Source organism: Temnothorax nylanderi, unplaced genomic scaffold (genome assembly GCF_030848795.1).
Source record: "Temnothorax nylanderi isolate EJ_2023f unplaced genomic scaffold, tnyl_v1.0 TNYL_tig0038_pilon, whole genome shotgun sequence".
Classification (NCBI taxonomy): domain Eukaryota; kingdom Metazoa; phylum Arthropoda; class Insecta; order Hymenoptera; family Formicidae; genus Temnothorax; species Temnothorax nylanderi.
The window spans coordinates 581012-605784 of NW_027249100.1; the positions used below are offsets into that span (position 1 = coordinate 581012).

General features: G+C 34.2%; 4 protein-coding genes across 17 annotated transcripts in view; 2 read left to right on the top strand and 2 right to left on the bottom strand.

Annotated features, from left to right (window-relative positions):
- Nucleotides 1-258: 258 nt before the first annotated feature.
- On the bottom strand, nucleotides 259-2661 carry LOC139771315 (lysM and putative peptidoglycan-binding domain-containing protein 3). 2 transcript variants are annotated; one of them, XM_071704009.1, is made up of 3 exons: nucleotides 2521-2661; nucleotides 2072-2273; nucleotides 259-1908 (listed from the first exon to the last, which is right to left on the bottom strand). In XM_071704009.1, exons 1-3 carry the CDS (start codon nucleotides 2568-2570, stop codon nucleotides 1450-1452), a joined length of 711 nt encoding a protein of 236 aa, XP_071560110.1. In that variant the 5' UTR covers nucleotides 2571-2661; the 3' UTR covers nucleotides 259-1449. The 2 variants fall into 2 exon arrangements, with proteins under 2 accessions (XP_071560110.1, XP_071560109.1); XM_071704008.1 differs by having other exon boundaries at nucleotides 259-1977.
- A 109-nt stretch (nucleotides 2662-2770) lies between these two features.
- LOC139771317 (cytochrome c oxidase assembly factor 5) lies at nucleotides 2771-3681 on the top strand. Its single transcript, XM_071704011.1, has 3 exons — nucleotides 2771-2913; nucleotides 3213-3314; nucleotides 3444-3681. Exons 1-3 carry the CDS (start codon nucleotides 2806-2808, stop codon nucleotides 3483-3485), a joined length of 252 nt encoding a protein of 83 aa, XP_071560112.1. The 5' UTR covers nucleotides 2771-2805; the 3' UTR covers nucleotides 3486-3681.
- LOC139771312 (uncharacterized) lies at nucleotides 3665-23177 on the bottom strand. 12 transcript variants are annotated; one of them, XM_071703997.1, is made up of 8 exons: nucleotides 22435-23177; nucleotides 18505-19757; nucleotides 16608-17792; nucleotides 11890-12054; nucleotides 10873-11110; nucleotides 10485-10778; nucleotides 6202-6501; nucleotides 3665-6048 (listed from the first exon to the last, which is right to left on the bottom strand). In XM_071703997.1, the coding sequence occupies exons 3-7, from the start codon at nucleotides 17115-17117 to the stop codon at nucleotides 6287-6289; spliced, it is 1422 nt and encodes a 473-aa protein (XP_071560098.1). In that variant the 5' UTR covers nucleotides 17118-17792; nucleotides 18505-19757; nucleotides 22435-23177; the 3' UTR covers nucleotides 3665-6048; nucleotides 6202-6286. The 12 variants fall into 12 exon arrangements, with proteins under 12 accessions (XP_071560098.1, XP_071560105.1, XP_071560104.1 ...); XM_071704004.1 differs by lacking the exon at nucleotides 18505-19757 and having other exon boundaries at nucleotides 16608-17681; nucleotides 22703-23177; XM_071704003.1 differs by lacking the exon at nucleotides 18505-19757 and having other exon boundaries at nucleotides 16608-17775; nucleotides 22703-23177.
- Nucleotides 7470-24773, top strand: part of Lbr (lamin B receptor) — a 100548-nt gene continuing 83244 nt past the window's right edge. Inside the window, exons 1-3 of one of the 2 annotated variants that reach the window (XM_071703987.1) lie at nucleotides 7470-8416; nucleotides 8633-8716; nucleotides 9108-9152. The gene's annotated coding sequence lies outside the window, so the exon portion shown is untranslated. The remainder of the gene's footprint in view (nucleotides 8417-8632; nucleotides 8717-9107; nucleotides 9153-24773) is intronic. The other variant, XM_071703985.1, reaches the window with a different exon arrangement.

A 24773-nucleotide genomic window follows, 5' to 3' on the forward strand; every position in this document is an offset into this window, starting at 1 on the left:
ACGTAATTCCATATTTCTAGGCATAATGCAGTTCAAAATGTATCTTTGTATGTTTTATATATATTTTTCATATATCATTCTCTCGATATATATTATGTTGATTAGATATTTTCTAAAAAGTAATTTGCATGCTTGATCAATATTGTACCACATAAATTTGAATTATAAAAAAACCCAATAATCAAAAGAATTAATTTTTCTAATTACTATACATATGTCGCAAACGACAAAATTAAAAATTATTAAATAACATATTGCTCAATTTTTAAAATATATATTTCAGCAATTTTCAACAAGTATTTAATATATAAAAATAATTTACATATAGTTTAGTAATTATTGTCGTAAATTGTAAAAATGTTTAATTTTTAGATAGAAGATTAACATGTCACATTTGTGTTAATATAGAAATGATAGAGATTTAATCTTATAGTTTGATACATGACAAATATATTCCATGTAATTATATAGTACATAACTATATTAACCCTGATCGGACGTTAGTGTCAATTTGAGTCTTTTTTTGAAATTTATTTGAGTGTAACTTTTTTCCCCTGTAATCCGATTAACTTTATCTTTGGCTCCTGGCTCTATTTGTTAAAAATGGATATTTTCGAAGTAATGGATAGTTAGTGCTAGCGTTTGAAAAGGCTGTATAAGTTTATTCAAAGTCAAATTGACCCTAACATCGGATTTGAATTTTGAAATAAACGTCCGATGAGGTTTAATATGTATTACTCAATTAATCTGTAATATTAAAAATTTTTTATATTTTCAATCATAAAAGTATATATGTGACAAATTTATTTTGTAGTATTTATATCAACAAGAGTTCAAGTTCTCTAAAGGCACTAACGTTTATTTAGATATATCCTATATTTTTGAATAATTTCTATTGTTTTGAATATTTTATACTGTTTTCCACACACATTAATAGTATCCAGTCGTATTTTTATTAAATCAGTTTTGTTAAAAATTTATCACAATTACATTTGGTATAGCATAACAATAATAACTTTTCTAGATGAAAAATATATAATATTATTCTAATGTATTTTACTTCAAAAATATTATATTAGAATTTATTATCAATTTAATAATAATTATAGCTTTAATAAAAAGATCTCACTCAATACAAACAGTTCTGAGATTTCGAACTATTATTATTACGATATAAAAATAGGATAAGAAAATATAATCTTGATATAAAGATAAATATAACTACAAATTTGTAGCTCCAGTTACTAGTAAAACGTTTTTTTTTCAGATTTATGTAATACATATAACATGAATAAGAAGATAATTATACATCTATGAGATGTATAATTAGAAAATTGTGTAAATTCAGTTTCTTATTTAACTTAGAAATTAATGTATATCTATATGCAAAATATATATTCTTATCCTATGACTTTCTATTCTAATATATATGTATCTTCACACGAAATATCAATTACTTACAGTTATATTCGTTTTAATTGAATTTTCCGCTATATAAAGTATATATATGATAGGTCCTGCAAAACTTAATAGTAATGAGAACATAAGCAGTTGCGTCCAGGACAACCCCCAATTATCGCCGGAACATTTAAACATGTCTGTCTCACAGGTTTCAGCTATCTGTGTATTTTCGGTATCGCCAAGTAACGCATCATACTCGCTGTGTGGAATCTCAGGGATATTGGCACTGTTGTAGGACGATAAAGGTTCGCATACTGAATTTAATATGATGGTATTAATCTCTGTGTTCGAGGATTCTGTGCTCGTCGACGTACCGCCCAGGTCTATCAACTGCTCTTCCACTCTTGCCGGTACTTCCTCTTGACATTGCTCAGACGTGGTGGTGGCATTATTGCTTTGACTTTCAGGCGACGCCTCAGTTAAAATAGAGAATGGTTGCACGGGAACCTTAATATAAGGCTTAGCATATATTTCATTCTCTTTGTCGATTTTATTAATTCGTTTCAATTCAGATATCTAAAATTGTGCGATGCAAATTATGAATAAAAGCAAGCATAAAGATATGAATGCATATCTTTATGCCACATGTGTGTCGCATTTTTCTACTCACTGTACATCTGTATCGAAGAGCCAATGCTTGCAGAGTATCCTCAGGTTTTATTTGCACGTTGATCACCTGAATTTTACGCAACGATGTAGGTCGTTTGATAGCCCGTAAAGAGATATTATCCTCATCTGTGCTACTTTCATCGTCCGAGTGTAAAAATACATAATGCGGAGAACTTTCTCTTCCACGCAGATGAATCGTCTGCCTAAGTTCAATTTTATTTATTAAAAAGGACAATTTTTTATATTATACTTGATACAATAAAATGCTTATAAACTTTTTATAAAAGACAAACGTTTTCCATAAGGACTATTGATTGCAATAGATTAAATTTGCAAATTTATTATACATGTAATTACTTGCTCATAATCTTATGTTGCAAGAAGATTATATAAATATTATAAGTAATGGTGAGTCAAAATTGTAATCGGATGGATAACCTCGAAAATTACCTAACAGTTTTCTGTTCCTCGAACATCGAATTCACCAATTTCTGCGGCATAATGCGATCATGCTTAGAATAATTTCACTCTTCCAACGAGAATGTTCGTTCGCATACGCATATGAATATTCAGGAAGTATGCTGTTAGAGTTGACAGATGGACGTGTATTTACGAAGCATAGAGCAAAAGTCAGGAGTCGAGTCGAGTTAGGTTAGGTTAGATCAGGCATCATGCGGGAGATATGAGCGGACGCACGGCGCATTTTCGGCAACCGTGTAAATAGTGTTGTTCAAGATGATGCAATTTGAGGAAGAAGGCGAAAAGTTGAAAGACAAATCTCGGTGCGCGAACATTCGCGCCGATCTCAAAATATGTCTACTTGAAAGCGATTGTTGTAAAATCGTAAGTAAACACGACACCGCTATAACCTATAATGCTGCCGTAACCTAGCGGCGTACTTTCTTGCATTCATTACATGTACGTGCTTCGTGAAAAATAATATGTCTTATAAATCATATATCTCCTCATTCTTTTTTACATTTTTCGTGTGAATGTCGATATTATATCAATACAGATTCGATCATATCTAGAGCTTCCAATCCCGGTTTCCAAACCAACTTGGCCTTGTAATATAAGAAGATTGTATAAAAGCACATTTTTCTCTCTCTTCTTTGTTTAAAAACCCGTTTTATCTTTGACAGTTCAAGCGTACTCCCAGAGAATGCCTTAGGTCACATGATGGTACAGTTCCCGATGAATGCTTTGCCTTGCGCAACACATTCTTTGAGTGTAAGCATTCTATAGTAAGTATAAATGGATTTGCGTATCAAATTCTAAATATTAGGAACAGAAGATACACACCCCTTTTCTCCGGAGAAGTCATAGCACATATATATTAATATAGTTTACTTTCTTTTTTTATTTTCTCACAGATTGACGGTAGACGACGGTTTAGAGGCCCAAAAGGATATTAAACAACGAAATAAATACTTTATGTGATATATAATTACAATATAATTACATAATTTATGTATCCATAGAAAATTTTATCCTTTTTCTATCAGAGGCTTTGTGAGGATCTGTGTATATAACAAAGAGAATTTATGGAAGAGGAAGATGTAAATGTATTTTATTGATAAGGTAAATAAATCCATTTAATGTTAGAAGTAATTTATTGTTATTCGTTGTACACGATTTAATAAATCTATTATACTTGCGAAGTAACAACGTATCATACAAATTCATCACATTTACTTGTACATATCCTGGTTCAATATCCAAAGAAATTCTTATTCTCTTGTGAAATGATCTGCTGCAGGTTTAACTGGAGAAATATGATGCTTTGTACGATTGTTACTTTAAAGAGGTATAATCCTCTATGTAGAGCAAAGGTTTCTTTTCTCGAGGAACAAAAGCAGTCGTATATTAACCCTTTTAGTACTCTCTTTTAGTACCACAAATCAAACATAAATTTTTATTAACTTTATAAATATTCCGTATTAATTTTATTTCAGTTTCGTGATGGAAAACGGTAAAACTTCATATATAAATAATAAAAAATGGCAGAAAGAGAAAAGTATTTTTATGATTAAATAAATTTAAATCAGGCAAAAGATTTTAAATCTCTTGTATTTAATTTGTTACTGAAAGGGTTGAAGTAGTGTCCAGTCTCCTTTAAAATAATATCACATTGAAATTTCCCTATACATATGCAAAATTCCATGTATAATCAAAATATATTTCAGTACAGTTGTATAATGAGAGAAAAGAGAATGCAATAGCTAAATATTTTATTGACGCATTTTAATTATAATCACTGTTTACCTTTTTGATGTTGTACATATCAAGACTGGACAATATTGGCTGATTGTGGCATTTACCATATTTTACATTTAATTACAGTATTGCGCTTGTTTGTCGCGCTGAATCGCACACACGGATGCGTGTATCGAACATGATACGCGTATGATCACAGTAAAATTGCGAAATTTTTTAAGTTTCTTCTTTTCTTTGTTATTAAATTAAGAGCATTTTGTTCCACTTTGTGTTCAGCGAGTATACAATTCGGGCGTATGATAAGGTACGCCGTTACGTATAGGTATATATTTGATATTTTATTACAAATCTACCGATGACGATCACGCCTGCGTAATCGCCCTATCTATTGTCTGTATGCAACAAGCGTATATTGGCTATACAATTTTTTTTGTACTACAATGCCAACTCACGTTACTCTTTCACTCTCTAAAATGGCTATAGGCACCTAAAAATGGGATTTGCAAGCTTTTCCCGCGCATGCCGTTCTATTCTCATTTCTCTCCCATATATATGGAAACAATTTTTAGATTATATGTGAATAAAACTCGAATTTATGAATTTATTACGTTAAATAGAGTTATGAATTCAAATAAATTATGATTACATGTTTTTCTAGCTAACACTCTTGTAAGAAAAAATAAGATACCAAGAAAACGATTATTAAGTTATATAAAATAGTAAATATACTTAAATATATTTTATACTTTATTTGTCTATTTTCTCAGAGACGATAAAATTACCATTTGCGAAATAAGATTTATAAAAAATTGTTTTGTTTTAGGAAATGGAAAAAGAGCGGGAGAGAGCGAGTATAATATATAGTTGGAAATAAAATATATTCTGTTGAAATTTCTAGGAATGTAATTTATCCACGATCGAATTTCGCGAGCATAAAATCCGTGTATATACGGATATATAATATCAAATCTGAAGATAATTGATAAAAGACTTGAAGTTACGTTCTACCACGTTGGCCTTCGAAGTTCCACTACCTTGTGCCTAAGTCACCTAAATTGATTTCAAGAGTAGCATTTTTTTTTTTCAAGAATAGGTTTCAAGAGGAGTTTTCCATTGTGATATATACGCCGCTGGTTCAAATATCACAGTTTATCGAGTATGATATGTAATTAGCGATTATTCGATAGTTATCAATAGTAATAAAAGTATGTTGCGTATATCGTTATGCTTGTGTATATTGCGATGCCCATAGGATGACCAAACGTCTCTAATCGGCAACACATATCTTTTCCATGTCGGCGCATGGAATGTTCCCATCTCCCAGGAAATTAAATATCGATGATCCTTACCGCTTCCATCTGTACGAGATGGATTGAACATCCGTTTTATATTATTTTATATTACGTATATGTTACAGAGTACTTTTTGCAGCCTATCAATTTTTATTGCTATTCGTTCTGTATACATTTCAGTTCCGTTTCGTTCGGTGACCCTATTTGGGCAATGCTCGCTTGCGTAATGAACGAGATAGTAAAGTCGAAAAATACAAATAGGTCCAGTTGCATATCTAATCGAGCATGCAAGCCGTTTCGTCGATCATCGACGAGACTCGTCTAAAGCGTATACGAAGTTGCGCCCCTTATAATAGGTAGATAAGAAATCACAGTGCCTCGTTCGTTAACGGCGTTTGCGACGATATATTCTTCGGTTCCTGCAAATCAGTATCGCATTTTGTCTCCCATTATGGCATTAGTTATGTTCCTGCAATCGAAATAAATCTTGATTAAAAATAGAAATGCTAATTGACATTTAGCGATGTTTGATATCATTTCACTATTAACACCGAAAAGTATCGGTGTCGGTATATAAAGTTACAAATAGAATCGTGGAGTAAAGCACTGAAATTTGATATACCGTTTCGCTCGGATTTTTCTGCAGAGTTATACGTAATGCAATTCGAAAGGATGCTCCTCGCAGACTCTACCAGCCGGGTGAGGAATCAGAAGCACACGGAGGGTCTGTAAAGCCCGATGTATCCGCATAGGCGTGCACGAAGTGCCGGTAGAAGTATTGCCGCAGCGGATAGATTGTCTTGCAGCTGCGAGCACTCGCAGATCAACAGATACATTTTATCGCCCTGCGACATCGATTTGTGCAAGGTAATACGTCTGAGGCCCACCGATTTCGGCAGGTATCGATACATCATTCGCGCACCTGCAATACGTACGACAAAAGCTACATATACATATGTATAATGCTTTGATATATTATCACAGAATAAAACAACAAATAATTGCTTTTATGCGTACAATTATTCATATTTATATATAATATTCGTATATATAAATCGATAGAAAATACAGGATATCTTGATAATGATCTTATAAAATATTAATTTTTAATATAATGTTCTTTATATTAATAAATTATTTATTTATTGTCCCGATATTTTAATAGCAGGTTCTTCAGATTAATTAAATTGAATTTTTCAGTCTCGAGAAAAATAAAATTATGTGTAATTTTAATAAATCAAGATTATTTATTATTGAGATTAAAATACTACACTCTGCGGGGTTTTCATCACATTTTCTTATTAAAATTATAATTATTAATTTATTGAATTCTCTCTCTTTCTATTTCTCTCTTATACAGACATATAAAAATCAGGTAAAAATTTAAAAGAAAATAATGATAAATTTATATAAATATTTTTTCGGTCAAAACTGAGGGAAATTTTACTTTTTAGATAAGCATTAGATATGTTAATAACTCTCTTGAAATGAAATAATTGATCAACCCCTTTCTTCTTTGTTAAAAACAGAATTATATAATTATATATATATTTTATACAAATTATATATATTTTTATATAATATTATATATATTTTTTAATAACATACATATATTAACGACGCTAATAAGTTTACGAAGCGAAATGTGCGATAATAATCCACCCGAAATCAGTTTTCAAATTTCACACGTTAAACGTTTTGTATAACGGCTCGGCGCGGCGTGACTGTACGTGTTTACCGCTTACCCAGCGAGCGCCGCGCGGGCGCGGGTGGCGCGGGGCGCGCGGTCGCGTTGTTATCATTCGCGCGGCGAGGCTCGAGCGGGACAGGCAGCGGTGCGTAGGTGCGGTAGGTGTCCGTGCGTCGCGCGTCGTCGCGTTATTACTTTTCGGGACTCGATCGCGGCAAGTAGCAAGAGACACTATCATTCGATCTACAAACGATCAGTGATTGCAGGCCCGCACGATCGATCAATTACCGTAATTAACGACTCGTAAATCATCGGAGGCGGCGGTCGTTCGTTGAGGTAGAATCTACCTGGTAGGGCTGCGTTCGAAAACGTCACCCGAGTGCACACGAGTATACTCCCTTCTCTTTCTATCTCAGCGAGTTAGAAGGAGAAGGGAGTATACCCGGGTGACGTTTCCGAACGCAGCCTAGATAACCGGTGCAATTAATTTACTCGAAAGAGAGATTCAAAGTCGTCGATAACGGGAAATACAAATGGCTATTTCGTCGCGATGCTCACGGGCGATAATTATTTCATTGGCGGCGCTTGGATTCGAGATTTGTATCCGCGTCCGCGTCGTACTTTCAGGTTTCGATGTAGACGTGACTTGTGCGATTCAAATGCGCGGAGTAATACACGGCCCGCCGATACGGCGCTCAAGTAACTCGGAAAATTGCGATATATCCGTGATACGATCGTTTATTCAATAATATGTATATCTCGTGGGAAATACGCGTTTGAGAAATATCGCGCGTGCAATATTGGGATCCGTTTGCGTATTTTCAAGCGATTTATCGCATCTTATTTAATCGTTCAGTGCGATTCATATATTTCGTTTCGCGCGTAAAGTTGGCAGCCATTTCGACGATAATCCTCGATCGTTAACGCGACTTCGCGAACGGACTCCGAGCTCCGAGTCGAGCAGCGTCGTAGCGCTTTAATTTAGTAATTAACGTTATAACGAGCCACGTAATTCGATATTCATCAAATGGACGGCGTAAATTCGACGTTCGTACAAGAGATGAATATAGTGAAGACGCATATCTGGAGAGAGTTATTCGATCGAAATCTATCGCTCGGGCAGTTATGGGTTATGGGCAAATCGCAGGTACGCATCTTTCGTACGCATAATGGTACTTTTCTCATGTTATTCTTTCCGTCGCTATATGATAAAATACATAATCGTGTACAGGAATATAATAAAGTGCGGGCATGCGTGCGAATAATGTCGCGATTAATGGAAGTGCCGTGCAAAGTGCCGCACGATTGCTGCATTCTAATGACTCTTACGCGCGTGATAATTAATTAGCGTATTTTCGTGAAGCAGGTGTTTCCTGAGTGCAACAACGAGGAAACGAGAGGAGGAGGAGGCCAGGGAGGCATCGGGCGACAGCGGAGCAACCATGAGGTGAGCATCTCCTAATTTATTTTATGTATTTATTATTCGTCGGATTAATTGTTGCATAGTACTGTTCTATATTATTATTGCATAATGTGTGTAACATATTTTAGATTTAATTTTGGGAAATAGTCAAAACATTGAATAGAATATTTGTAAAATATTTGTTTAATAATTGATGAAGACATACGTGAAATATTTCGACACGTTTAAGATTTATAACTGCTGGATTAGATAAAGATTAAATTTTTATTATTAAAATTTTATTTATAAAATATATGTAATATAACATATATAAAATTTTATAAAAGTTAATATTTAACAGAGCGTTTTATCGAAAATTATGTATTATTAATTACGTTGCAAAATACTTTAATTTAGATATATTTGTATTTTACAGATTCGCGTCTTGCACACTACAACTCCGCTGCTGCGCGTCATACCGGTGAGTTTTAAATTATTTTTATTTTAATCTTGAGGTAATGGATTTGTAAATATATTGCATATACGTATAACAGTTTTTTTTTTCGATAATTATTAGTATGCAAAAGGATTATATTAAATTATATAACAAATAATTTAAATTGAATATGTAGCAGCAATGAAATATTCTAGTATTTATATTCTTATTTATTATTGTAAACTGCTTTATATTTAAATTTTATGTTTATTTCTGGTTGTATTAAAACTGTTAAAAAAAAATTTTTAATTAAGAATATAAAAATATTATATAGATAGATATAATGTTTTATAAATCTGTTACCTTAATGGATGAGCTAGGATACATTATTATAAATATGTAACTCTGGAATATATAAAGTATAAATTCGATTTATTAAATTCTCTGTATAATTGCCAAATACATACGATTTTCAAGAGATTAAGAACACCATGAAAATATAATACATTAATAATTTTATTTAGCTAATATATAGTGTCTCAGATATATTATAATAAAATTATTTTTTGAATTTAATACTGAGGTAATTAATGAAAAATTATGAAAAAAAGGACGTAAAAAAAGAACTCTCTTTAATAGATAAAATATTAACATTTTAAAAACATAAAACTTTTATTTGAATCTCTTCATGGTGTTCGTGACAGTATGATTCACGATAATGACGAAGACTGGAACAAGATATTTCTGTATTTACATAAAATAAGAATAAATTGATATTTTTATCAAACATGGTAAGAATTAATTGTATAATATATATGTGCTTTATTTTCCCTTCTTTCCTCTTTATTTTCCCTTCTTTAATAAAATTTGAAGTCTGGTTCTTTACATCCTTTACATTCTTCCAGAGTTATATATTATCTAAATTGGTGCATACACACATACAAGAAAAACAATATATATTCAAAGATTTTCTCAATATATCAAAATAAAAAATTACGAAATATTTACACTGGCATAATGCATTCTAATTTCTATATTTAATAAATTTTATTTGGTGAAAGAACTTAATAAAGAACGCGCTAATTGTATTTATTTTTACAACGCGCCAATTTAATCTAATTCTAGCTCTTTCATTCATATTTTTCAGTAATTTTATATCTTTTAAAACAAAGGCAAAGTGATATAAAAAAAGCAAAAGAGAAAGTTTCTTTATATGAAATGTATATAACATTTATTTATGTATTGTATAACTTGCTTCGCGAAAGTATTTTGAAAATAAATTCAAATACTGGTCTGCTATTCCATAACTAAAGTTGAGAAAATAAAACAAAAAATGTTATCATATAGATTTTTAACAATAAGATCTCAAACGCTTACCTGTCCAAAAGAGCCAGTTTTGTTCGAATTTAAGACCGTCGTCGCCCTCGAAAACCTTAAAAATCGACACTATGTAGCCGGTGGACGGAATAGGCGGTCTTCCACCGGGTGGTTCGAGCGGCGGTCTCGCGATGGTCGCTACCTCGTTGAACAGATCTAACGTGTGACTGGCCGCGTATCTGAGATCTCGGGGATCGAACTTACGTAGGGCCGCGCATTGCACTTCGTTGTAAAAATCTATGGGGTCCGTGTTCTGCTTGTTTATCAGATAATACGTGATGAATGGGAAATCCGCTGAAACACACAGGGACTCGGCTAAACGATCTTAAAAATACTCGTGGTCGTTACCTCGCCGTCTCTGCACGACGGATACTTTGATTTTACGTACTGTTCCTCTCCATATTCGTAAGTAAAATGCTTTGCGACGCGGAGGGTGCTATCTCGGCGACTAGTTCCGCGGCGGTGTCGCGTTGTAGGACCAACGGACGAGACACTGGAGACTCCATTAGCGGGTCCAGAGGCTCCAGTGGCGTCATGAAATGCGCGAGAATACATTGCTTCGGGTCCTCGACCTCGAGAACCGACAGAGGACTTCCCGGTCTCTTCTTATCAGCGACAGGAGCGTGCTTCGAATAAACGAGAGATTAAATTACAATAAAAGCAAAATTAATAGAGTACGTAGATTACGAATTATACGTCATAATTATTATTCGGAGATCGAGCGAATAAATTTTGTAATAATCCCTTTGTACAATCGTTAAATCATATATACCATAATTACGTAATTACTATTTTATTAACTAACAGTATTTCTTAGAATCGTGACGTTTTATTACGGTTCTCTAATTATAATATAGACACATTTTATCTATTCTTAGATGTTCGTAGAAATGTCACAGCTCTAAAGCCAATAGCTTATTGACTATTCTAATTTCGACAAATGTTATACTTTCTCATAACCATTGATTACACATTTATCGATGTGTTAAAAGTTTGAATAATATTTCATTAATATCTTCCAATATAATTTGATCACTAATAAGCGAGCAGCCCTTAAAATTTACCGTATATATACCACATTAAAAAAACCGCTTAAGAAAGGAATAATCGTTTAATTCCTTTGATTTATGTCTGCAATTTCTTGTGATATTTAAAATCAATTTATTCTTAATGCAAAACATCAAGATACATTATTTTTATTACCGTGACTTTTCAATAATTTATAATTGGAACATTATTACAATATTTTGATACTTTAATTAGTAAATTTTGATATCAAATTTTACAAAGAACAACGTGTCTACTTTCTATTAATTCTACAGTATTTCTGAAATATTTCCTTTTTTAAGAAACACGTATATATTTCGCGTTGAACAAAACCAAGGTAAATTTTTTATTAACTCACTGGTACACCAGCTGGTAAAAACCGTTCGAGAGACGCGAGAGGTATAATAAAACAGTCGCGGTCCAAAGTGGCCAAGGAGATTGGTTCGCCTCGTGGCGGGCTGTTTCCGGAAACGACGAGAGGTGTGTAGGTACCGGAACCACGATTTCCGCTGAAGGATACCTGCTAGCGATAACACAATTAAAAAATTAATTAGATATAACTCTACTGTCATCCGCGTTTGAACGTCACATATCGTGAGAAACAGAATCAATCTCACATATCAATTTGTACACATTTTATTATCTCGTTATACTGATGGTATTAAGTTCCGAATAGAATGTGCGCAAGGTCGGCACGAACATCGGTAATTAAATGGGCGTATAAAACATTCGAAACATGCACGAAATGAAAACTCATCTTGGTCGTTTTATCGATTGTAATCCTAATTCCCTCTCTGTACGTTTATTTCAACGCGTTAAAAACATTTACGCTGTTTATTCCAAAATTAAATGTTTATTAAAGATATCTAAGAATATCTACATTTTACACCTTTATTTCTGCGATAATGACATGATTTCGTAAGATAATATCGATGTGAATAAATTAACGATATTGCTTCTATAATATCAATTTTTCTTGAAAGAAAGACTTCTTTTCTCTGGTTACGTAAAAATATTTGCAAGATACGAAATAAATTATATTTTATACTCTAAATTATATTTTTTAACTGCTTTATAAAGTTAAAAAATTTCACTGCGCTTAAAAGAATCGATGTCGGTTTATGGGATCGCAGATCACCGTTGGTGGATTAAAGATGAAAATGCTGGGAGACGTCCTAGTGTGTGCAACATGTGCACAGTAGATTCACGCACGTGGACATATCTAGCAAATACGTTTATTGTAGTAATAGTAAAGATGTCAAGGTAGTACGTGCCCGAATAAAATGGAAATAGGCCGTGGGTATAGAACTATAGAACATGATAGCCGAGACGGTCGCATGTACGCGCTTTGCTTCTGACTCGACTTGTCTTTTACTACTTGCACCAATGTGCAGATAGTCATGATTGTAGTTCCGCTCGCGTTTTTTCCACGGAACTATTCCGTTTCACATAAAGTTTCATAGGCCGGACAACTTTACAGTTCACGTTCGAAGTTCAGTGCAACTTACGGCGCGATTTACGTTGCATGTCAATTTTGTAAGTGCACCCGGCGTTAGCGATTGATCACACCGCTGCGCAATTTTTCATCCCGCGGCCGGCAGACATCGGAACCGAGTAGAATACGCAGAGAAGATAAATTTTAGAAATATAATAGTTTATCGTTTATTTCTTCTTATATAAAAAATAAAACAGAATAAATCACTTTTACTTCGCCAGTCAAATAATAAACAACAATGGAAATATTAATCGACTCTACACCGGCCATTATAATCGCCAAGACAATACGACTACGATTTGGTTCGATTATCGTCAAGACGCTCTTTTAACCAATATAAATTAATGTATATGAACCAATTTATATTGGTTAAAAGAGCGTCTTGACGATAATCGAACCAAATCGTGGTCGTATTGTCTTGGCGATTATAATGGCCAGTAGAGTCGATTAATATTTCCATTGTTAAAAAATAAAACTTTAATTTTTTGATATATATTATATTCCCTTTAATTAACTTCATTGAACTTATTTTGATCGTACAGTTAAATTTTCGCTATCACAAGATTGTTCGTGTATTCCTATGTACAGAAATGTGCATATTGTTCATTTAATACATTACTGCAACAGTGCATGCATAAGAAATACATGTGTGCGCATCGTTAATATTGTGCGAAAGGCACATATGCGGCGAAAAACTTCCACGATCGATAACAATTTGCATGCTGTTTAGTGTGTAAAAATAGTACGTCGCATAACGTTGTGGTAACTACAAGACTTCTGCTTGCATTGCGTTTGCACGCACGGCACGCAGCGACGTCTGTCTTAACACATAACTTTACTTTGATGATGATACAAAAGTAACACAACCGAATAGAGTTTAATCATTCCTAGTTACAAACAAGCTGTCGACTCATGTATGCATTCTATTGCGGTTTACTGTATAATACTATTTTACCCCAAACAGCTGTTAAACTCCGAATGTCTCATATCATATCGTCGCGTACCTATATATAGTATATTATTAAACTTCCGAATGGCGACTGTTTCACAATAACGATTCCATCGGGAAATGTTTACTGCATTTCTTTCAATTCTCGACACGCTAAAGGTGCATACAGAAATACAGTATAAACAACATATAGTATAATGTCCGATACAATCAGACTTATGCAAATTTACCAATTATCAGGAGTATGCGTTATCGAAAGTATTTAACTTTCCAGAATATTTTTTCCGAAGATAATATATTCCTTAAGCTACAAATATAATTTAGTTCGCTAATTGTAAATTAAATTTATATTGTGACAGTCTAAATGAAATTTTATAGTCTTCCTGATTGCACTTCGCAATTTTATTATTAATTAAAATATTCATTATAATTAAATTCTCTATTTATTGAATATACTCATAATTTATAATTTATTTTGTTTTTGTAAAAAAGTCATTTGAAAGCATCTCTTTCAATTTTTATTTTATTTCTGTAAATCTACAATATTAAACTATAAATGTTTGGTTATTAATATATTAATTTTAAGTAAACAGAAAATATTGAAGTAGTTGGCAAATCATGCTTGTTTTTCATTTGTATGTACCTTTAGAATGCAAGTTTTTGCTTCACATGTGTAGTACGCAATTCGCACATGTGCTGACAATGTTTCCCGCATTGAAACGCATTTTCTGCATTCACAAGCTCAATCAATACATAGAAAAGCATGCCTACATGCGTGTTTTGATATTTAATTACGCTGCATTAGGTATACATGACAGTAGATATTCACGGTGCGCATCACAAAGGTCACAGGTCACTGTACACGACACTGCGGTCTTCGTTAGACCCAGTGAAAGCTGCAGCAATACTTCAATCGTGTATTTCCGCACCTACATCTCTCGTACAGCACGTTTTTCGATCACGCGAGAAGTTTAGCAAGAAATTTATTATCAATTCTACGTATTGATGTCGTATTTTTCCAATACTTTTTATTGATATATTTCTAGGTTTAATTGCAATAATTGCAGTGCTGAGATAAATGTAACACAACATTTTTAAATGTTAGAATTAATAATAATATATTTTTTTTTACAATTTTGTGACAATTATCCAATGAATTATTATTGTTTTTCAGTTTCATAATCAACCAGTTGAGAACATCGTTACAAGAAACATTGTTATTTGTGTACTTTCCAGTCTGTTATATTAAAAGGGTTAAACACCCGTTAAATTCTCTTATGAAATTCTATTTGCCGACCAAGCGATGTGATTGTGAGATTCATTGCATCGTAACGCGTCTGTGGCCCGAAAACGTCTTCTCTTGTAGGTATATGTAGAATACGATGCACTAAACGTTCACGAAGACATCTCGCGATAGAATGCGATACGGGCGGATTCTGGACAGGTTGATAGTACATAATAGATGCTAATTGTTGAACATTTGCGCCGTGGTGAATTTATGGCATGTCCCCGGATTCGCCACGATGCACAATAAGATAGTGACTTTGCGTGTCGTTTGAGCTCGCGTAGGTGCTACTTTATGTTTCCTCTTCTATAAACAGCCTCTCATTTCCTCCGTAACTTTGCTTTATTGCAAAATTTTTCGCTATCCGATGGCCCAATTTAAAGAATGGCGATATAACACTTGGTTCAATAACAACGACAATGGAAAACAATTAGTCTGTCAAGAAGCTCGAGATTTATTACAGTAATATCCGGTTAATTTCTTAGCTAATTTTTTTTCTTAGGAAGTACTAAAATATAACTAATTACTATAACAGAGAACGTATTACTCAAGCGTATAATTAATTAAATTGCATCTACAAGTCACAAAATTATTTGCATGCCTAGTATTCACGAAAAAATTACTTCTTTTAATCTATTCAGAAAGCGATATATGAGTTGCAATATAAATCGAACGTTATTGAATAACAGAATAATTGCTATAAATTAAGCGGTAAATCCTGTTTGCGTGAGTAATATTAAAGTGTTTTACCCTTATATAGATATAGTTTGGGAGTTTATTTCTTTCCTGGTTATAACCAACGAGTTATAACGATCAAACGAATAATCGCGGCAAACTCATTTGCAACATTCATCTCTTAGGTCGGATAATTTTAACGTCGCGAAGAGCAATACAAAGATCGTAGATTAATTTAGTTTCCACAGTTTTGATCGTTTGTGAAGGAAATGACTATAATTAGGGTTAAGTACTGGTTTATACAATGTTACTACAACAATTTTCCGTGCGTGACTCACTCATTACGAGATTAATGTGCTTGATAGTTTATTGGCGTGCCATTTTACATTGTACGCCGTAACCGTAAATTTATTATTATTTAACAAGTTTTTCGCTAGATTAACAGATAGATAAATTAAGATACCCTTCTCTCTTTTTTCTTTGGACTGTTCTGTATATCTTACCATAGAAATAGCAAAAATAAATATTCAGAAGTAATACGCATTTAAATAAAGGGGATTCAGACGATATTGAATTAAGAAATATTATTAAAAACGTTGTTGAGCGTTAGAAAAAATTCGAGTTGTTTTTCTGATCTATTCGAGTTTTGTTGCGGATTTTAATTGTACTCACCTGCCTGGATGCAGTCGGGGTTGGTGGGTCGGAAGGTTCCTTCTGCTGTCCGATTTGATTTTGCTTCTTCCTAACCTGATTGCCGGTCTGGCCGCTTTGCGTGGGCCCGCCGCCGCCCCATTTAATCACATGGGGGCCCGAGTTGCGACGCGGCGGTGGGCCCAGTCGCTCGCCCGACTCCTCGGGCGGTGAGCCGAGCGTTCCACCTGCGGGTGGCGACAGGAACAAGTGAGTACGAAAACCGTGTCCCTGGTGCTCGTGATCGCCCATCGATGGAAAGTGTCCGAATTCCCGGCTGCGTCGTACGGGTCCACGCACGCTGCTGACCACTGACTGGCCGCCGCGCGTCGCGCCGAAACGCGTCCCTATCTGGCCGAACGAGGCCCCGCTGGTCCCGTAAATGGTGGTGCTTAGGGCGGGCCGGACTTCCCCTAGTCCTCCTCCACTTGTTGTTAGTCCGCCACCACCGAATCCCTTCTCCCCGAAGTTCTTGCGGAACATAAGATTCATGACTGACTTCTTAGTTCGCTGTCGGCGTATTTCTCGTGGTGTGTATGTGTATTTTTTTTCGGCTTTACTTTTACTCGACCATTCAATACGCTTGATCGATTCGACGGGTGTTCGAGGATGCGTGTGGAAGAGAGGCAGTGGTGGTGGTGGCGGTGCGCGACGATCACAAAGGGACACGAGGGTATTTAATGTTTTTTTTAGCCCTTTCCTAAATCTCGTTAAACGATTTCATGTTAGACTTTGCGGTTTCTTCGAGACAAGAGCTTTCTCTTTTCCTTTTTTCCCGCACGATTCCGGACACGTCGATAGTCTCGTTTAACTCATGGCGAAATGTACTACGAGTATAACGATCTTGACACGTTACAAATGCCAACTTGGGCATATGATGTCGCGTTCGAGCACAGAAGAAACCGACGTGGTGGAATGTCGGACGACATTGGGGTCGGGGTTTTAAACCGCTCGTGCGATGGCACTGACAGTGAACCCCGGCAACGAATGGTCGGTGCACTTAACTTTTACCGACTTCCTGCTGCCGTGTAGTTCTAAAGCACTCACGTAGCTGATCTAGGTCGAACAAGAAGAATGGTAACGATCTTCTATCGCGCGCGGTCTTTTGGTCGAACTTCTCAGAGGATAATCAGCATTTGACCCCAAAATACTAAGAATAAGTAAGATCTACGCATAAAATGTGGACATATGTTAATATTTATTTCAATATACGTTATACGATAACGTTTTTAATTATTATTTAAATAATAAATTTGAGTGTTTCAACGTTTTACTAAATACTTCTGCCAAATTGTATAATATCAGCATTACGGTAAAAATAATATTGCGCAGCAGACTGTACCGATAAATTTTTATATTAGGAATTTTAATATTTAAAAAACAGCATGCGCAATTATTATTGCGTGGCTTAAATAACTGAAAATAATGTTTCAGAAAGGAAGGCACTTTGTTTTTTATTTTTAATTTGGCTTGAAGTTTGAAAAAAATACTAGGAAGGAAATTGAAAGAAGAAAAATAAAAAATAAGACATTGCATTGAAAAAAATGATTAAAGAATGAGAAAATAAGAAAGAAGATTATGCATATGCATACAAAAGAAAAAATCAATTAAAAAAGAAAAATGAAAGCAAAATGTTGAATAAAGAAGATCAAACAAGTAGAATGAGTCAAGGAAAATTGTTGAAGAAGAAGAATTTGAAAGATGGAAAATGGAAAAGAACTTGTACAAGGAAGTTTAATGAAGAAAGAAGAAAAATGGAAAAAGAAAGGATACCCATCTAAAGCATGAAATATGAAATATACACTAATTTAAGGCATGTATGAAATCTTTTAGTTTAAAATTTGCGTTTTGAAAATTGCTTTCTCCCTCAGGGGCTCACATATGTGAATATGAGATTTGGCCTTCCCCAGGTACCCGAGCTACTCAATGCCTGCAGTACAACCAGGCCATCTTAAATCCACTTTGAAAAGAAAGTTTGCTCATGCGTATATCTTTCACAACTTGACAGACTTGATAAAATCACAATGGAAAGTCCATTAATTAAACCGAAATCATCGAACGAAACCAACGATAATTTTAACGTGCAAGGCAGTCGCGCACACTTAAATTCTTTTTATATCCTTCCAGTTCGATACATTCCAAATAGCGATATCAAGCTCGTATTATCACTTTTTTGCGATTATTAGGTCCATTCACTTGATAATATTATTTTTAATGTTTAACAGCATTAGATATATTTTTTTGCTTGCATTAAAAATAATTCACACCATCTAATATTTAACAGTCTATACATTTTACACTTAAACTTATTTTAGTTTAAAATTGTTAAATATGCTTGACGATTTTCACTTTTTCATTTTGAATTAAATTTGCGAAGATAAGAAGTTTAAGTTGACCGCAAAGAGTTAACGCACAACATCGGGTTAAAAGTGGTACGAGTAACGCGCGCGTCAACTAACGTTTGCCTCTTCGTGGGAGAACTGTCTCGTCGTAGGGAATGCACGAGCTTTAATAGCCAGTCTTTCGATTGATTTAAAGTAGACTGCTTTGTCACGGTAGCGGCACAGATATATGTATATGTATAGGTGCATGAAAACAAGAGATCGGCTTCGATTCAGTCTAATACTCGGTATTTTATTTGATAATGACAAAAGTAAGGGGGTTGCAAATTACATTGACTCGTAGTTCTTGAATATTTTTAGAACAAATTGGCTGCACTGCCAACAAGATTTCCTACAATCGTCTGATGAATAAAATTTCATCATCTGAAAATACCAACTGTTATTCGCAAACTACTATTAACGATGCGTTATCCTTAACAGTAATCTAAGAATTGTTATAATATTTTAATGGAAATAATTTTTCTAACGAATCTTGCTGCAACATTATTTTTACAGTACCTACTTTAATTCTAATAGTGTTTTTTTAAAGTTCACAAAAAGTATTTAGTAAAACATTTAATTCAATATTCAAAGTTTGTGTCGTACGTTTCGATCTTCCAGTAACACACATGTGCCTTATCGATCGATTTTACTATTCTAGTATTTTAGGGTCAATTTTTCGGTATTATTTGGAAACGAAATAAAGTTTTTGCAGCTCATAACTTTCCCTTTAAACGCGCGTGCCTGATCGCTATGTACGTCAATTAGTTAACAAGGTAAATGTCTCTTACTATTTCATTTGATCTATAACTAGTTAGAGGTACATGACCGTGAGTTTATATTAGTATTGAACTTAAAGTAAGACTATTCTATTGCAAATAAAACGTCGCGATAAACGTATACGTCTTAAAAAATGTTAGAACATCTAGATGGGAAAGGTTTTCTAATAAATTTCGCTACAGTATTATTTTTATATTTATTTAATTCTAATAATATATTAAAACATTTCGAAACATTAAAAATTAGAAACATATAAGACAAAGAAATGAAGCAATAAAAAATTTGAAATTATTGACACATATTTTTAATTTAATACATTCTAATATGTAAATTGTGCGTGCGATTTATTAATTTTTAGTATTCTAAAATTGAATGTACGAGTTGTTGTAAAAGTATCTATTTTGTTCGTTTAAACGTTTAAAGCAAACAAAAATGCTAAAGCGATAGGTTAATTACCTAAACATTTTAGTTACTAATTACGTACGAGAAAAACAAATCGCGCGAATGCTGCAATGCTGTAGCAATGAACTACTGAAATTTATCTCGCTGGCTTCTACAAAATCCCCTGATCTCGTTCTACTATCGAGTCACGTACTGTGAAGAAATTCAACGTTTCTTGGTTGTAAAGCAAGTGCCGAGATCGAGATTTATCTCTGAATTTACACTAGAACGCGTATGCTGTATCAAGTACTGTCATAATGTGTGTGTGTGGTTGTAAAAATATATATAAAACTATCATAAGTATACTAAGAATTGTTTTAATCATTATTCATCATTATAATTGTTAATTAAATTTTAACTATTATTACTCGAAATATTAATCACGTTTCAATTACAATTATTCTACTCATCAAATATTCCAAAGCCAAGTTTACTTAAATTAATTCAATTAAATCACTCTTTTATTTCATTTAATATTTTTAAATATTTAACATTAAATCATAAATCGAATATTTTCTCTTAATTTTTATTATTTTAGTCAACATGTATCTTAGCCTTGCCAATTAGTCATTTTAACAACTGCATTTCTAATACAACCCTGTAATTTCGATCGATTATTCTGGTCTGGTCCCATCATGACTTTTATTTTTTCTATACAATAGTACAAAAATAGGTACGATATTGATTTTTTTACTTCCTCGGAGAACAGAACTTTGCACTTGAAATTCACGAATATTTTTTTATGAAATCTCGATTGTTACATTAACTCGACCGATCTTGAAAGTCTACGACTATACTGAAGGAAGCAATCGGTCAAACTCCATGCAAATTTCAAAGTTTTACACGAGGGAGGCAAGCGAGTAGCTGTCTCCGCGATAATATGTGAGCGTACACGGACAAGGGCGAGACGGTCGTCTATCATCGCTGTTGGAATATACCATTACGAGCGAGACAACATTGACATAAAACTCACAGTTAATTAAAAGCCATAATTATACATGGAAAACAATCGGAAGCTCCATGAATATTTTTTATAATATATGAGGAAACAATGTATGACAAACGAATGCACTATTATAGGACGAGAACGAAAGCGGGGAAATGAATAAAAGTAATCGATGGATGATTCATAGTTAATCAAATATTCATATTGCAGTAAACGTTCAAACATTAAATCGCCGCGATACGAATGAAAAATATTGATTGGTCGAGCGTAAAAAACTATAAAATTATTATATAAAAAATATACTTTAAGGATATATGTATAATAAATGAGAAGTTATAAATTGTGACAAAAGCGGACGCGTTACTTTAATTTGTTGAACGTTCGATGAACAACGTTTTATCAATTTGTGATAAAAGGGTGATAGAAGGTTATCTTGTGCATAAACTGCATTACACCGCAATTATGAAACACGGCGTTATTGGTATAAAAGAGCGAATACTCGGAATGTCTACTTTGCTTCTGTAGATCGATACTATATTGAAATATTCATAAGTAACTTGATTGTGGCGTGAGTGCACAGCCGCGCGTCACAAGGATAAAGCATGGAATAATAGAAAAGGACGGTTGTTAAAAACTTTTTTCTATTTATGCTTCCAACATTGATGACTGCAGCGTTCGCCCGAAGAGTTTACTCCGTGTCGCACAATTTTACATACGTAATTCGTTTCGCTGTGTAAAAGCAAATGATATCATTCGTATCGGATATATTCACTGGCATTGAATTTCACGTTTACTTGATTTGTCGGAGACAAGCGAAAAAAAACAAAGTCACGATAGAGAGTATAGAAGCATTTATGAAACATGTGTTTCGTGCAGTCGATCGATTTCGTATTGTAATATTCACACTACACGCGATTGACGGCGAAGTTCGGATTCGGGCGTCTCTGCGGTGACGCAAACGAATGGCTTATCGGTCACACCGTGACATTTGAATCGTACTCCTGATTTCGTACTCCTGAGTACCAGTGGAACGTCGCGTAAGCGGATGATATTTTTATGCGAGAGAGCTTTAGTTCGAAAATTCCAAACTTTAAAGCAAAGGTATATTTTTATCTTGCGATTCGACAAGTTAGCACCGTATGCTAATTGCGATCTTGCAATTTTGTTAACATTCGATTAGTACCGCGCGAAAAATTCAAGGTAACATTGGTAACTGAAATAGTGAGATGATAAGGATGATCGGAATCGCGTGTGTACTCACGGAACACGTGTTCCGCGCGGTAGATCGATAGCACGTTGAAATATTCACACGCGCGACACGGACCCACGCACTCTATCGCGACAGGTGGATTCACGGGGTGACAGGATGACAGCGCGTATAATGGTACACCGATATACATTGCGCGGGATGAAAGAGGAAGGGTTTTTCTACGAGAACACGACGGGAGATTTGAGAGCAGAGCACAGACACTCACGACACACACGTGTTTTACACGCGGTAGATCGATACTCTGTATTGAAATATTCACTGTGTAACGCGATGTGTGCCGCGACGGTGATACGTCAAGGTCCCTCCACGAAGGTTATTATCTCGTCCGGACTTGTGCTTGATCCAGACATGCGATGCCGCGCGATGCCAGGTCGATGGCGCAATGGCCTGTGCGATGGATCGAGGGTGCGTACAGGGTGCGTTCTGAAGACGTGCACTCGCAACGTTGACCCAGGTGAAAGCGCGATCTTTGCGCGAAGGAGAGATAGAGAGAAAGGACGAGAAGTGGCAGAACGAGACTCGCTCCGGCGGCGCACTCTTGGTGAATGGCACCCTCGCACTGAAACGTACACGAGGCGTCGCGACGCTCCCCAGGGTCGTGGAAACCGCGGCCCCCCGCGGCCCCCTGCGACGCGCCACAACTAGAGACACGTGGGAGTCGCTACGCGATGCCTGCCTAATTCACGATTCGCGAAGTAATTGTTCTCGTGTGCAGTTTCGATATTATCTCTTTGTTGTTGGAGAAGCAACTAAGCTATTGCGCGTCGTCGCGTTTGGCGAGCAGCATTAGCGACGATAACATCTATTTTAGAAGCGCTCTGGCGCAGATAGGAACTTTTAAATGTTCGCGACCAAATTAGAAATGAATTTTTGTCTTAATAATCATATAATACGAAGAGACGCCGTCATATCCACTTTTGAAGGAAATATTATGAACGTGAATGAGGATACTCATTTTTGGCAACTTTTCAGGCTTAAAATTAGAGCTTACGCTCTCGTAATGATGAAAGAATTTTCAAAAGAAAATTTATATTATATTAATGTTTTTATCGCTTTGTGCATCTTTATACGTTTTATTTAAATATTATAATGAACCACTGTACAAACAGTGTAAAATAAATTTTTTATAATGACTGTAATATCATCTGATAAAAGGGAGGGCGAGTATGTTCAAGAACAGAATAAAAGACCGTCATGAATCTTCACTAAATTAGACTCCGAAGAACGAAAACGCGATTTTAGATTCACTAACGTGTAGACGTTTCTTATCACGCTCGTAAAATTACTGATCAGCAGATAATGTCGAGCTCGTAAATATATTTGAATTACTTTTCAAAGATATATCTCTCGCATTTTCTTCTGATCAACTTGAAAGCTTTCGACAAAATTCTGTGTTCTTCATCTAGATAATTTTGAATACAAAAAATATTTAAAGCTACTTATAATATTGTCAACGCGTTTAATTCATTTTTAACATGTGAATTTTAGAATAAAATAATCCAAAAAGGATTGATAATCTTTGATAAATCCGTTAAAAGTAGATAAATGCGAAAATCTTTATTTAAGTATCAGTCAATTTACAGTATTTTACATCTTATGTGAATAATGACGAATTAAACGTGCGACTATGTGTTTATCTGCTGACTCTTCATATATGAACGCATTGCTCTAAATACCCATATTATTAATTATAGCGCTAATTATAGAAATGTGACATATTATGATCATCTGCGAAACAACATGATCAGGCTGCTAAAATACTGTGGTTAAAAAGAAATTATCATTATAAATACAAATATCAAATTCTTCTGCATATTACGGAACTCTCTCATTAATGTCACTGTTTCAATTCTATAAAGCCCATGAGTTGAAATGAACAAAAGTATTCGCAGTATTCGCAGTAGTGGTCGCGGAATACAAAATAGCTTGCTGTGTACCTTCACAAGACAAGTAAAGGAACTAAGCAAATGCAGTGTGTTGCCTTAACAGAGTATCGCTTTTTACTAGATTGTATAAAATAAGGATAATTATGTTATTTGTGACATACTAATTGTAAGTGAGATATTAAATCATATCATTAGATAACTAAAACGGTAATTAAAATGTAATTACTTTATCATTATTATCCAAGTATTAAATTACTATTCAAAATTCATTATTATCCAAATATTAAATTACTATTCAAAATTCATTATTATCCAAGTATTAAATTATTATCCAAAAATTAAATTAAAATTTTATGACTAAAATGGTATAATTATTATTTAATTATTAAGATGATCAAAAATATTTTGTATAAAAAACGAATATTATGAAGCTGTTCGATAATG